Source organism: Engraulis encrasicolus, chromosome 7 (assembly GCF_034702125.1).
Source record: "Engraulis encrasicolus isolate BLACKSEA-1 chromosome 7, IST_EnEncr_1.0, whole genome shotgun sequence".
NCBI lineage: Eukaryota > Metazoa > Chordata > Actinopteri > Clupeiformes > Engraulidae > Engraulis > Engraulis encrasicolus.
In genome coordinates, this window is record NC_085863.1 from 2,198,975 (window position 1) to 2,214,615 (window position 15,641).

The 15,641-nt window shown below is 41.9% G+C and overlaps 2 protein-coding genes across 2 annotated transcripts; both read right to left on the minus strand.

Moving 5' to 3' along the window:
• Nucleotides 1-560: 560 nt before the first annotated feature.
• LOC134452331 (zinc finger protein 585B-like) lies at nt 561-4,973 on the minus strand. The gene is made up of 2 exons (XM_063202683.1): nt 4,368-4,973; nt 561-1,557 (listed from the first exon to the last, which is right to left on the minus strand). The coding sequence occupies exons 1-2, from the start codon at nt 4,804-4,806 to the stop codon at nt 689-691; spliced, it is 1,308 nt and encodes a 435-aa protein (XP_063058753.1). The 5' UTR covers nt 4,807-4,973; the 3' UTR covers nt 561-688.
• Nucleotides 4,974-10,388: 5,415 nt separating this feature from the next.
• On the minus strand, nt 10,389-12,535 carry LOC134453292 (zinc finger protein OZF-like). The gene is made up of 2 exons (XM_063204166.1): nt 11,746-12,535; nt 10,389-11,236 (listed from the first exon to the last, which is right to left on the minus strand). The coding sequence occupies exons 1-2, from the start codon at nt 12,182-12,184 to the stop codon at nt 10,389-10,391; spliced, it is 1,287 nt and encodes a 428-aa protein (XP_063060236.1). The 5' UTR covers nt 12,185-12,535.
• Between the last annotated feature and the right edge of the window lie 3,106 nt (nt 12,536-15,641).

The following is a 15,641-nucleotide window of genomic DNA, read 5'->3' on the forward strand; positions in this document are numbered from 1 at the left end:
TCCAAGTGCATCAGCCTAATTATTCACGCCCAGTGATTGGATACTCTTTGGAGAACTCTACAGAGTATCTGGGTGTGACTTATAAAAAGTGTCCAATCACTGTTGTATTGGATATAATGCTGTTGTCACCCTAGGCAGGGGGTGTTCTGATCCATCGGCAGGTTCTGCACCCTTCTCATTGGAATTATTTTAGGCAGATGGGGGCCTGCCCGCTCAAGACTTTCTTGGTAAAGTTGTAATTTCCACAATCAACTTCCCTATCAATGAAGAAAGATACCGTAGGTGTCCTACACAGGCACAGCACAACACAGGCCCCTCTGTTATCACCACCTTCATATAAACAACGGAAGCCATTATACTCTAATGTGGCATGATCATGTAAAGGTGTGTTGTCCCAAGCCAACATGCATAAACATTACCCGCTTCACATTAACAATAGTGGCTCTTCTACGCTCACCCTTGATGTGTGTACTGTTGTTGCATTAGAGGACATGCTAAAGGTCTCTGTATGTCTAAAGGTATACATTAATTTTCTAATTACTTAATACATACCAGAAACATTCATTGTGCCATGACAAGAAACTTTATTTAAAAAGTAGTCAAAAACACAAGTAATACATGTCTGAAGGATGTTCTGATGGGAGATGAGGACACCTTTCAGTGCAAAGCCTGGTCCACACATAGCACACTACTGAGGACCTTCTCCAGCATGGATTCTCTGGTGCCTGTTGAGAGAATATTTCTGTCCAAATCCTTTCCCACATGTAGCACACTGGTATGGCCGTTCTCCAGTATGGATCCTCTGATGGGAAATGAGACTACAGTTCTGTATGAAGCCTTTTCCACATGTAGCACACTGGTAAGGCCTTTCTCCAGTATGGGTTCTCTGATGGGTGATAAGGGCATATTTCTGTTTAAAGCCTTTTCCACATGTAGCACACTGGTATGGCCGTTCTCCAGTATGGATCCTCTGATGGGAAATGAGATTACAGTTCTGTATGAAGCCTTTTCCGCATGTAGCACACTGGTATGGCCGTTCTCCAGTATGGATCCTCTGATGGGAAATGAGATCACAGTTCTGTATGAATCCTTTTCCACATGTAGCACACTGGTAAGGCCTTTCTCCAGTATGGGTTCTCTGATGCGTGTTGAGATGACCCTTATGTGTAAATCCTTTCCCACATGTAGCACACTGGTATGGCCGTTCTCCAGTATGGATCCTCTGATGGGAAATGAGATCACATTTCCACATGAATCCTTTTCCACACATAGCACACTGGTATGGCCGTTCTCCAGTATGGATCCTCTGATGGGAAATGAGGTTGCCTTTCTCTGTAAAGCCTTTTCCACATGTAGCACACTGGTAAGGCCTTTCTCCAGTATGGGTTCTCTGATGCTTGTTGAGATCACCCTTATGTGTAAATCCTTTTCCACATGTGTCACATTTGAATGGGGTTCCTGGTGCATGGGTTCTCTGGTGCTGTTCTGCTTCGAACCTCTTTTCAGATGTGGCACACTGTTGATGGTCTGTGCTAGTAGAAGCTGTCTGGTGTTCATCTGATTATATAAGAGGAAGACATACAAACAAAAGAGTTTTAATTCCATAAACAAATTACAGACAATATCATACATTTCGTATAGTATACTGAACATATTCCTCAGGGGTCATAGCCTATGTACTGTTACATTGATCTTCGTAAAAGTAAATGAATGAGGCGCACACAATGCTTTTGTAGTATGATATGTATTAAAGGCAAAAGGTGATATTTAAAATACTATATGACACAAAACGTGTGCATATTCCTTTAGTGGATCTAACTTTTGTTAGTGAGAATATACACTCCAGAGCGCGCACACACACACACACACACACACACACACACACACACACACACACACACACACACACACACACACACACACACACACACACACACACACACACACACACACAGACACACACACAAACACACCAGACACACACACACACACACACAAACACACCAGAGCAGAGGCACACACATACCAACCTTATTGCATTCCAATTATACAGCGTGCCACTTAACACTAGAACTACCAGGATTTTTCTGCCTACCTAGATGTACCAGAGAGGGGTCATTTGACCCGGCGGCTTTTACCTAATACACTAATCACTCATTTTGTTATGGTAATGAGGGTGTTAGGGGCCGTGTGTGGGGTGAGGGGCCAGGAAGGGACAGACAGCTTCTTCCCAAGGTCTATCAGCCTCCAAAATCACCACAGGTAAATAGCAACTTGCATGAAGATATCAGCAGCAAAGACAGATAGCACAGTTTGGCGGACAGTGTGTTACAGTTTTTCTCCATTGGTTTGGCTCATTTCTTGAAACTGAGATGTCATTCTCAAAACATGGACAAATCCCAAAACTAATTTGCAGTTCCTCACAACAGAATTGCATTTATCACTGCTTTCATCAAATTTCAAATGCTTTTGTACATGTCTCAATTATTTAGTACATCCTTGCAAATGGCTATGTACAAGTATCCTACAGTTAACACAATCAGCTTACATATAGTAGAATTTTCAAATGAATGTACCTTGCTGATCTATCCCAATTGGTTGATTCTCAGTGTAATGGTTGTCCTGAAAACATGTCAGCACATTTTCTTCACACAAGTCATCAATGAACGTGTGAATGTCCCATGTGATCATGACGAATCATATGACTGCAACCAGATAATGGTTGAATTACAGTTTTTCTCGATTGGTTTAGCTAATTTCTTGAAACTGAGATGACATTCCTATAACCATTGGGTCATTTGGCCAAACATTCTTACACTTCTGCACAACAGTTCAGATAACTAGCAAAATGTCATATACCTCCCAAAACACCTCATTCTTGCATCAGCACTAAACCGTCTCACATATAAATAGTCAGTACCATCAAAATGACATAGATCCTTCTCAATTGCTTTGGCTCATTTGCATTCATTTAGTCATTCTGTCAAAATAAACTGGATGGTTCAGCATAACTACATGGATCCTCATCACTCGCTCATATCACCCCAAAAACAGTTTACCCATGTGTCAAAACTAAATTTCTTCCCCACATATATCATCAGTACCCCCAAAATACATTGTCCCTTTGCCATTGTGTAAGCACTCCAGTCAAAATGGTTAGGTGTTTTATCTACGTTCAGCTAACAGATTTCGACTATGTATAAACATGAAAAAGTGAGTGAAACCATTGAAGTTTGACAACACAGATAATTTACCAAGGACATTTATCAGTAACTTTCTTTACTGTAAATTCATATACAGACAGTAATGCCCATATATCACAGGTTTCTCATGGGTTTGGCTCATTTCTCAAAACAGAGATAACATTCTCAAAATAACATGGACAAATGCCAAAGCAACTAGCAATTGTTCAAAACAGAATGTCGTTTGAAATACCATCTGACCTGTTGAACACTGTCATGAATTTACTATGTAATGAAATTCTTAAAATATGATGTCCTTGACTGTTTTGGGAATTGCGTGGACCACTTTGCATATGATGACTTACACAATGGAATAATGGTGACGTGTTTTGGAGAGGGCAATCATTACACTGAGAATTGTCTAATTCGTTTAGATAAGCAAGGCCAATTTGTTTGGAAAATGTGCTGAATGTATGCTGAATGTGTCAACTGAAAGGTATTTGTACATATCCATCTGCAGAGATGTAGTAAACATGACAAGTACAGTACAATAAGTAGACATGTACAAAGCATNTGATATCTGATNAAAGCAATGAAAAATGCCATTCTGTTTTGGGAAATTGCAAGTTGGTTTGAGGATTTGTCCTTGTTGTTTTGAGAATGTCATCTCAGTTTCGAGAAACCAATCGAGAAAAACTGTAACGTGTGAATCTCCCATGCCATGTGACCATAACGACTCATGTGAATGCAACCTGGCAATTGTTAGATGGATGAATACCAGTGCATGTGGACTACTGCTTCATTTCCCTCAAAAATGTTGTGGTGAAATAAGCTCCTCTCCAAGGAACGAAGATGCAGAGATAGAGCACTCAACAGACATTGGAAATGATCCACACACACACACACACACACACACACACACACACACACACACACACACACACACACACACACACACACACACACACACACACACTGTGTCTCAAGTGACAGCTGTGAGCTGCTAACAGCCACATTTCCACAACAAAAGGAGTGTCCGCAGGGGGTCCAAAGGGTCAAATGACCCTCTTGTGGGGCTTTTAGGTAAAAAGGTCAATTGACCCCTCCGTGGTAGTTCTAGTGTTAAAGAATGTTAAAACAATTGATTGATTTTTTGGGGGGGATTTATTTGTAATAGGAACTTACCTATTAGGGCCATGTCTCCATTGTATTCCATTAGAGAATACTCTGTTTCTCTTTTCACGCCAATGACTTCTTTTTTCATGTACGATGTGCCAGTTTCATTCTCTTCCTCCTTTGTTCTGTACAAATACTCGGGGAGGAAATCATGAATATCTTCTTCTTTAATCACCTTCACAGGTATTGCCTGTTGTGATAGAGTTGATGGCTGAGTTGTAGAAATTATCTCATCACCACAACATTTCGTGACATGAGACTTCTCCCCTCCTTCAAGTTCATGGGATAAACATGGTTCTTCTTTGCAGATTGGTGTAGTACCTCTACAAGTGCCACTATATTTGGTGTCTGTAGACAAATGCTCTGGTAAAAAGGCATAGATGTCCTCTTCCTTCATGGCATCCATGTTCAGTGCGAGTTGCGATGAGGCACCTCTGAAGATTCTCATTCATCCAGGTTCTGATAGTAAAAGGATCAGTTGTAGTTGTAGCCAGGAGAGCTACTGTTTGCAGCTTCAGGACGATTCCTCTGTTTAGCCGAGTCCTCTGCAGTTCTGACCTGATGCTAACTATTCTTCTTTTCAGCCAAGTCTACAGCAGTTCTGACCTGATGGTTCTGTCCTGATGGTAATGATTCCTCTTTTTAGCCAAGTCTTCTGCAGTTCTGTCCTTATGGTAACGATTTCTCTTTTTACCCAATTCCTCTGCAGTTCTGACCTGATGGTAATGATTCCTCTGTTCAGCCGAGTCTCCTGCAGTTGTAACCTGATGTTAGGGAGCCAGGAGCTTTATCCCCGGGCCACTAGTAGAGGTGGAACTGTAGACCACGCCCCTCATTAGGTGACAAAAGGTTCACCCATCAAAGTTTAAATGGAAGAGCTGTAGACCACTCCCGTCGTTAGGTGACTAACGGGTCTCACCCATTAAGGTGCAAATGGGAGTCGTTGAGGTTTCAGGATCCAGAGAGTGATAACAGTTCTCATTTACACTCCACCAAGGGGTACATTCATCCATTTGACTGCAGGGGCTTTTGGCCCTGATTAATTGGCCAGAGATTTGCTGGGACTACATTGGGGGAAGACATATAGTGCTTTAAAGTATGCGACTTAAATTTTCGACTTAAACATTCCACTTCAACGGGCGTTCCAATGCATTTCAGCAAGTAGGAGGTCAGAAACATCCCATCTCCCACCCTTGAGGAATGCACCAATATTCTTAAGATGGTTAACCTGCAACTTTACCTTTTAAGTATCCTCTCTCACCCACGATCTCTGTTGCACATAGGGCGACCAGCTGTCCGGACTTGTTTTTGCAATTGTTTGCTGAGCTGCGCTGTCACTTATCCAATCATCTCGACGCCTCGATGCAAGTGCAAACGTAAACCTTTACGACTGCTTGTACCTAATCGGTTTGTTTGCTGGTGGCCATGTGGTTTGTTTGCCGTCCGTGGAAACTTCAGCCAGCCAACTGCCAACTGAGGGACAGCTGTTTTGAAAGTCTTCTCATGGACGAAGAGGTATGTGTTTTGGAAAAAATACTGATGTGAGTGCGTGTATTGGGCTACTTTAGTCTCCGATTTGTGTTTTGTGCATGTCGTGTTTTGCCAAATGGGATGCGGTATCGCTACTAGCATACGTTAATAACAGAACTAATATGCATCGGTTGTCGGCAGGCATATTCAAACTATCTCAGGCAACATATCATTTTAAGCGCATCTTCTTCATGCGCAACGTAAGACAACCCATGTCGCAACATGCTGTGTTTTTTTTTCCAATCCCCTGTGTTCTAAGCAGACCAGCCAAAATGGCTAGAAGTTCTAAGTTATAACTGGCCAAACACGCTCATAATAGGCCTAATGGGACAAGTGGACATGACTAGGTTCTAGACCTCTAGCCAAACTGAAATCTCGCCAGCATTTTGGACAGTTGGCTGATTCTAGCTTTGAGAACACCTATGAAATTGTGATGGTTGGCATTCATGAACCAGATGATGGCTTGTTGTACATTTGGTTTGAGTTATTTGTATAAAACCCTCGTGCATTTAGAACTGACCAACTTATGGACTAGTGGCACCACCCTCCGACCATAGCTCTGGTGTAGAGCTCTATTTCATAGGCCTATGCTGGTTGCTGTATAGAATCATGAATCAACAACGAAATGCAATCCAAACAGAAATTTATTTTTCAAGCATTAATGAGGTTATTATTTCCATGTCAACATGGTTGACAGGTTTGTTTTGGCACATCCCAACATCAAATACAGGATGTAGGCCTAATGGACAGAAACAACTGATCTCATGCATGACAGACAGCATTGGACACATACACATATACACCGTGAACAGTGGTCAAGTCACATATGAAATTGCTAAAGTGCTTATTGAAGTGGAATGGTGATGTGCATACAAAATATCACATTATAGGCATGTCATAATTCAGAGCAGGTTCAAATGTCAGACCAGTCAGGCCAGTGCCTATGTGCTGTCTCTAAACCAGGATGTTCAGGTTCTCAAGATTCCATGAGGGGAGTAAAACGTTGATGTGCTGGATGGAAGGGATCAGCTATGATCTATGACACCATCGTGTCAGTAATACGTAGGATGTAGGTAGTTGGCTAAGGAAATTTGGCTGTTAAAAAAAATTCCTGCCTATTCCTTGGAATGTACTGAGTCACAGAACCACTTTCCCTCCTTCAGTGTGCACAGCTGTATGGACAGATAGACATCACAGAATCAGGTGTTCATCCATTGATCATCCATTGTCTTGTCTTTTTTGCAGCAGTGGCTCCAGGTTGCTTGATGTGCCTACATGCTCCTCTGGATTCTCCTCGGTGTCCATAGGTATGTTGACAGCTGCATGAATATGGGGGAAACAAATTGGCATACCGTTTAGAATTTCCTAATGTTTCTGGTCTCTGTGTGAATTACAGTCTTTGGAAGTGATCAAGATTCCACGCCACCACCACAGCGATCATTATGTGTTGGAAAACAGCAGATGGCCTGGAACTTATGAAGAATTCATATGCACTGTACTCAAGTACTGTTGTGGTATGTGGGCATTTTTACTTTGCATTGCTCTCTGCCTCATAGAGGAAATATCCATAGTGCATTATAAGTTCAAAAGATTCATCACCAACAGAAGGGTTTTGCTTTGTTATTAATGAGAAAGGCACCAGTGGCTATATATTTAGTGATGCCACAGATAACTTATTGAAAAGTTAATTACTGTACCACAGTACTATACTATCATGACTATACTATACTACACTATCATGACATTACACTGGGCCTTTAATGCAGAACTTGGTCATCACTTGCCATTCTGGTAACTGGAAATATCTAACGTTAATATCTAAGTTGTAGGGAATGTACTTGGTCAAGCCTCGTCTGTCCATCATGGTATTCAACATTGCCAGTTTTGGACTTGCCAGTTACTTGCAGTTCTTTGGCATTTCCTGATTTCAGACATCAACATTTTAACATGCATCACGTCTTTGACAATAAAAATCACAAAAAAAATGTGACATGATTATGACAAGTCACATGGCTCAGGCCTCAGTCTCTCCTGCATACAGGTGAACCCTTCACACAAAATGTCCCCTATCTACTGCTCGACATAAGATGAATCTTTCCTCATTGTGGATGTGACCGCTGGTTTTAATGCAATCTTTCCCATAAAGTAAGAATGGCTACATCTGGCCTCTTCTTTTCCATTGTGGGATTGTTGTGGTCTTCATGAAACAACTTCTGTCTTTTAAAATGTCAATTGCAGTGAGGTTTTATCCACCGTTCTGTTTTGCTACATTCCCTAATGATACCGGTTTGACCTTTTTTTGGTGTGTTAAAATAAGCCAAATTTTCCTGGGTAATATCAACCAAAACTACAAGCTTTTGTTGTTAACCTTTTACTCAAAGTATTATAAGACCACTGTTATTTAATTAAATGTTAATGTTGGACATTTGGGGGGTTTCTTATTAACAGAGTATTGGGGTTTTTTTAGGAATGAAATTAAGTGCATTACCTCTTTTCCTCTGAACAGGGGTGACCTGCTGCCGGACAAGGATAAGGACAGCACCTGGAGTTAGACGTGTTCTTTGGACCTTGAAGAGAAAACAACAACACTAATGCGGACTGTACTTTTATATTTTTACATTAATAGTAAATTAATCACAAAGGAAAATAAAAACTTCTACTTGCTTAATGGCCTACAATATAAATACGTATGTGTCTGTTGTGCTTTAGCCTGTTTTTACCACCTCAGCGTTCATACAATAATTTACTGTGTGTGATGAGTTAAGTTGGTGCATGAGTGTTCTTAAGGAGTTTCATTTGGTATAGCATTAATGTAGGCTATACATACTTTGAAATGCAGGTTTTCGGCCTGAAATGATCTTCACAGACCATGTAGTCGCCTTGTTTTGCTTCTTCAGCAGTCATATTGGGTGACAGGTCTTGGGTGTGTCAAAGCCACTTTTCACGTCTGTGTTGATAGCAGTTCCAATACACAAGTTCTCATTTTGTTTGTATATAGGACATGATGACAAAAGTTGTAAAAAAAAAAAAAAAAAAAAACAAGCACACAAGTAGGCCTAACTTATCTGAGTAACCAGTAGAGCTGTGTGTAGGCTACTTGTCTGACCATCAGCATACTCTGCATTTGGATGAAGTTTGTAGTGGGTCCTTGCTTGCAGTGTCTTTCAGTAACAACACAGTCTATCTAGGGCAGGCCTATCTCATGTACAAACTGTACAGTGCAATGCAGTAAATAGTGTAATCAGAGATGCTTTAAGTATATAGAGATATGCCAACATAGTAGGTTGCTATGGGCACCTAACATGACCAGGTTCCTGTCTGCCTAAAGGGGCGTGTCATAATACTCCTAGCATTGAATAGAACAGTCCTTAGGTCTGCCTAGGTCTGCCCCCCCCCTCCTTGCAATTAATCTCAAATAGTCAGTTTGAGGCGTAGCCAAGATGGCCACCGAGTGATGGGACTTATGGGAACAGACTTTGATTATACTCTAATGTGGCATGATCATGTAAAGGTGTGTTGTCCCAAGCCATTTCAACATGCATAAACATTACCCGCTTTACTTTAACAATAGTGGCTCTTCTACGCTCACCCTTGATGTGTGTGCTGCTGTTGCATTAGAGGACATGCTAAGGGTCTCTGTATGTCTAAAGGTATACAGTAATTTTCTAATTACTTAATACATGGAGAAAATACTTAACAGAAACATTCATTGTGCCATGAAAAGAAACTTTATTTAAAAAGTAGTCACAAACACAAGTAATACATTTCTGAAGGATGTTCTGATGGGAGATGAGGACACCTTTCAGTGCAAAGCCTGGTCCACACATAGCACACTACTGAGGACCTTCTCCAGCATGGATTCTCTGGTGCCTGTTGAGATTATATTTCCGTCCAAATCCTTTTCCACATGTAGCACACTGGTATGGCCGTTCTCCAGTATGGCTTCTCTGATGGGTGATGAGGGCACCAATCTGTGCTTTTTCCACATGTAAGGCCTTTCTCCAATGTGGGTTTTCTGGTGATAAGCCAAAGAGGCGAGTTGCGAAAAGGCTGCTCCGCATGTTCAACATTGGTATGGTTTATCTCCAGTATGGGTTCTCTGATGAATAATGATTGATTGATTGATTGATTGCTTTATTACAGACTCTGGGTCCATCCAGGCAAAGAACACAGATAAGATACAAGAGCAGGACAAGACTACATACAGACATATAACAAATATAGAAGAGCATACAAACAATATAAAAATAAACTTTAAAAAACAACCATACTGACTCTCTTACAGTAAACACTTATACCAGTGCTTCCAAAACTGGGATGTGCAGCGAGTGTCACTGTATGAAATGTTTATCATTGCAACAACATTATGGTTTTTAGAGTCATTCAGCCTACAGATGAATCTATACATTATATTTCTCAATAATGCAGACAGTGTATTGACTCCATGGCTTACACACAACTCACTTGCACTAGTCCATCTAGGTCTTCTTAGAAGTATCCTCAATGAGATGTATCCTCAATGAGATGGCCTCTCTGTGTAAAGCCTTTTCCACATGTAGCACACTGGTAAGGCCTTTCTCCAGTATGGATCCTCTGATGGGAAATGAGAGCACAGTTTTGTGTGAAGCCTTTTCCACATGTAGCACACTGGTGAGGCCCTTCTCCAGTATGGATTCTCTGATGGGTGATAAGGTCACATTTCTGTTTAAATCCTTTTCCACATGTAGCACACTGGTAAGGCCTTTCTCCAGTGTGGGTTTTCTGGTGATAAGCCAAAGAGAAGAGTTGTGAAAAGGCTGCTCCGCATGTTGAACATTGATATGGTTTATCTCCAGTATGGGTTCTCTGATGGATGGTGAGGTCACGTATAGTTGTAAAGCCTTTCCCACATGTAGCACACTGGTAAGGCCTTTCTCCAGTATGGATTCTCTGGTGCCTGATGAGGTGACCTTTCTCTGTAAAGCCTTTTCCACATGTAGCACACTGGTAAGGCCTTTCTCCAGTATGGGTTCTCTGATGGGTGATGAGGTCACTTTTCCGTTTAAAACCTTTTCCACATGTAGTACACTGGAAAGGCCTTTCTCCAGTGTGGATCCTCTGATGGGAAATGAGATTACAGCTTTTTATGAAGCTTTTCCCACACATATCACACTGGTAAGGCCTTTCTCCAGTATGGGTTCTCTGATGGGTGTTGAGATTACCCTTATGTGTAAATCCTTTCCCACATGTGGCACATTTGAATGGGGTTCCTGGTGCATGGGTTCTCTGGTGCTGTTCTGCTTCGAACCTCTTTTCAGATGTGGCACACTGTTGATGGTCTGTGCTAGTAGAAGCTGTCTGGTGTTCATCTGATTATATAAGAGGAAGACATACAAACAAAAGAGTTTTAATTCCATAAACGAATTACAGACAATATCATACATTTCATATAGTATACTGAACATATTCCTCAGGGGTCATAACCTATGTACTGTTACGTTAATCTTCGTAAAAGTAAATGGATGAGGCGCACACAATGCTTTTGTAGTGTGATATGTATTAAAGGCAAAAGGTGATATTTAAAATACTATATGACACAAGCCTTGTGCATAGGCCTATTCTTTTAGTGGATCTAACTTTTGTTAGTGAGAATATACACACCAAGCAATACAAAGTTCAAAAGTGACACACACACCAGAGCAGACACACACACACACACACACAAACACACACCAGAGCAGACACACACACACCAGAGCAGAGGCACACACGCACCAACCTTATTATTTTCCAATTATACAGCGCGCCGTTTCAAGAATGTTAAAAACATATTTATAAATTATTTTTTGGGGGGGGTTTACTTGTAATAGGACCTTACCTATTAGGGCCATGTCTCCATTGTATTCCATTAGAGAAGACTCTGTTTCTCTTTTCACGCCCAGGGCTTCTTCTTTCATGTACGATGTGCCAGTTTCATTCTCTTCCTCCTTTGTTCTGTACAAATACTCCGGGAGGAAATCATAAATATCCTCTTCTTTAATCACCTTCACAGGTATTGCCTGTTGTGATGGAGTTGATGGCTGAGTTGTAGAAGTTCTCTCATCACCACAACATTTTGTGACATGAGGCTTCTCCCCTCCTTCAAGTTCATGGGATAAACATGGTTCTTCTTTGCAGATTGGTGTAGTACCTCTACAAGTGCCACTATATTTGGTGTCTGTAGACAAATGCTCTGGTAAAAAGGCATAGATGTCCTCTTCCTTCATGGCATCCATGTTCAGTGCGAGTTGCGATGAGGCGCCTCTGAAGAATCTCATTCATCCAGGTTCTGATAGTAAAAGGATCAGTTGTAGTTGTAGCCAGGAGAGCTACTGTTTGCAGCTTCAGGACGATTCCTCTTTTCAGCCGAGTCCTCTGCAGTTCTGACCTGATGATAACGATTCCTCTGTTCAGCCAAGTCTCCTGCAGTTGTAACCTGATGGTAACGATTCTTCTTTTCAGCCAAGTCTTCAGCAGTTCTGACCTGATGGTAACGATTCTTCTTTTCAGCCAAGTCTTCAGCAGTTCTGACCTGATGGTTCTGTCCTGATGGTAATGATTCCTCTGTTCAGCCAAGTCTCCTGCAGTTGTAACCTGATGTTAATGATTCCTCTTTTGAGCCAAGTCTCCTGCAGTTGTAACCTGATGGTAGGGAGCCAGGAGCTTTATCCCCGGGCCACTAGTAGAGGTGGAACTGTAGACCACGCCCCTCATTAGGTGACAAAAGGTTTGCCCATCAAAGTTTAAATGGAAGAGCTGTAGACCACTCCCGTCTTTAGGTGACTAACGGGTCTCACCCATTAAGGTGCAAATGGGAGTCGTTGAGGTTTCAGGATCCAGAGAGTGATAACAGTTCTCATTTACACTCCACCAAGGGGTACATTCATCCATTTGACTGCAGGGGCTTTTGGCCCTGATTAATTGGCCAGAGATTTGCTGGGACTACATTGGGGGAAGACATATAGTGCTTTAAAGTATGCGACTTAAATTTTCGACTTGAACATTCCGCTGCAACAGGTGTTCCAATGCATTTCAGCAAGTAGGAGGTCAGAAACATCCCATCACCCACCCTTGAGGAATGTACCAATATTCTTAAGATGTTAAACCTGCAACCTTACCTTTAAGTTCCATCTTTCACCCACGATCTCTGTTGCACACAGGGCGACCAGCTGTCCGGACTTGTTTTTGCAATTGTTTGCTGAGCTGCGCTGTCACTTATCCAATCATCTCGACGCCTCGACGCAAGTGCAAACGTAAACCTTTACGACTGCTTGTACCTAATCGGTTTGTTTGCTGGTGGCCATGTGGTTTGTTTGCCGTCCGTGGAAACTTCAGCCAGCCAACTGCCAACTGAGGGACAGCTGTTTTGAAAGTCTTCTCATGGACGAAGAGGATGTGTTTTGGAGAAAATACTGATGTGAGTGCGTGTATTTGGCTACTTTAGTCTCCGATTTGTGTTTTGTGCATGTCGTGTTTTGCCAAATGGGATGCGGTATCGCTACTAGCATACGTTAATAACAGAACTAATATGCATCGGTTGTCGGCAGGCATATTCAAACTATCTCAGGCAACATATCATTTTAAGCGTATCTTCTTCATGCGCAACGTAAGACAACCCATGTCGCAACATGCTGTGTTTTTTTCCAATCCCCTGTGTTCTAAGCAGACCAGCCAAAATGGCTAGAAGTTTTAAGTTATAACTGGCCAAACACGCTCATAATAGGCCTAATGGGGCAAGTGGACATGACTAGGTTCTAGACCTCTAGCCAAACTGAAATCTCGCCAGCATTTTGGACAGTTGGCTGGTTCTAGCTTTGAGAACACCTATGAAATTGTGATGGTTGGCATTCATGAACCAGATGATGGCTTGTTGTACATTTGATTTGACTTATTTGTATAAAACCCTCGTGCATTTAGAACTGACCAACTTGTGGACTAGTGGCACCACCCTCCGACCATTGCTCCGGCGTAGAGCTCTATTTCATAGGCCTATGCTGATTGCTGTATAGAATCATGAATCAACAACGAAATGCAATCCAAATAGAAATTTATTTTTCAAGCTGCAACATTTAATGAGGTTATTATTTCCATGTCAACATGGTTGACAGGTTTGTTTTGGCACATCCCAACATCAAATACAGGATGTAGGCCTAATGGACAGAAACAACAGATCACATGCATGACAGACAGCTGTGGACACATACACATATACACAGTGAACAGTGGTCAAGTCACATATGAAATTGCTAAAGTGCTTATTGAAGTGGAATGGTTATGTGCATACAAAATATCACATTATAGGCATGTCATAATTCAGAGCAGGTTCAAATGTCAGACCAGTCAGGCCAGTGCCTATGTGCTGTCTCTAAACCAGGATGTTCAGGTTCTCAAGATTCCATGAGGGGAGTAAAACGTTGATGTGCTGGATGGAAGGGATCAGCTATGATCTATGACACCATCGTGTCAGTAATACGTAGGATGTAGGTAGTTGGCTAAGGAAATTTGGCTGTTAAAAAAAAAATCCTGCCTATTCCTTGTGTAACCGGCAGCCTGTTGGCTGCTCGTGGCCACCGTAGTTGCCCCTCTGGTTGACACACCCCCTAGGTAGGTTTGTTGCTTTCCAGTAATTAGCAGTTCATTCATAAAAAGGGCGCTAGCCCGCAGGTTAGACACAAGCCCTGCTGTCACACCGCTGCGCTGCCAGCCGGCCCTCGCTGCTTTAATTTGGAAGCGCTCTGCTTCTGCAGTCACTAAATGCTTTGGGGTAGGAAACTACTAAAGGTTTAGTCTTGAGGTTGCTTTCTGAGGGCATGCAGGTTCAGGGTTGTCATTCTGCTTGGTCCCCGCTGCAATCATTGGAGGTATGTTTTTACATTTGTACCCTTGCAATAGTGTGAATCTACGGTATTGTTTCTCTGTAGCCAAAACTCATAAGAGTTGTTTTACAAACAGGGTAGCCTCCGCAGCGCAGCCAAACGCTTCCATGTAGGCTACGGAAGGTTTGGCCCAGAGGACCTGAGAGCACTGCCATTGAGGTTTTAAACGTGCAAGGTAACTTGACACTTAATGTTTTTATATCAACCTGTGTTGACTGTTATATGAAGGCAACAAGTAACTGTTTCAACTGTCTGACTTGCTTCTGGCTAGTGCCCTACTAATTGTTGAACTGTGTGTGTCATGTTAGTAGGCATCCACTATGATGGCTAGAGATGCCAGATGTCGTTGTGTGTGCCAGCCTGAATCACACGAAGGTAAATTACAATGTATATCTTGAATGTGTGTAGTTTCATAGTTGCATGCTAGTGATTTTAACACTGTGAGCATTGTGAAAACCTGTAAACATGCAGCTAATTGTGATTTTGTTCAGCAGGGCAACACCACTGCTGCTTTGCCTAGCATGATTTTATGTCTGTTTATGAAACCAGTTATTGCCCTATTTCTTTTTGTTTGTTGTTTTTGATGTTTGCTGCTGCTGCTGCACAGCTCTACCACCCTGTTGGCCTGTACCTAAATTCGACCTATTGTAGCCTAGGCCTCATTCAGCCTTTTTGATCTTTCTATACACTGGGCAGTTTCACTTGGCACATGTCCTTAAATTTGTAGTGGTAAATGAGCACCATAGTGTTTGCTGTGCAGTGTCAGTGCTTTGTGTGTGAATAACTAACTAGTGTATCTGAATACTCACAAGGATATAACCCCTTTTGAAGCTGCCCTAGTGTACTGTGTAGTAGGCCT

What these genes read in the sequence shown, in the direction of transcription:
- LOC134452331 (XM_063202683.1), bottom strand. Translation starts at nt 4,806, where the DNA reads ATGAGAATCTTCAGAGGTGCCTCATCGCAACTCGCACTGAACATGGAT. An exon ending in TGGAGACATGGCCCTAATAG is followed by an intron (nt 1,558 to 4,367) that starts GTAAGTTCCTAT and finishes TTATATAATCAG; the next exon opens with ATGAACACCAGACAGCTTCT.
- LOC134453292 (XM_063204166.1), bottom strand. Translation starts at nt 12,184, where the DNA reads ATGAGATTCTTCAGAGGCGCCTCATCGCAACTCGCACTGAACATGGAT. An exon ending in TGGAGACATGGCCCTAATAG is followed by an intron (nt 11,237 to 11,745) that starts GTAAGGTCCTAT and finishes TTATATAATCAG; the next exon opens with ATGAACACCAGACAGCTTCT.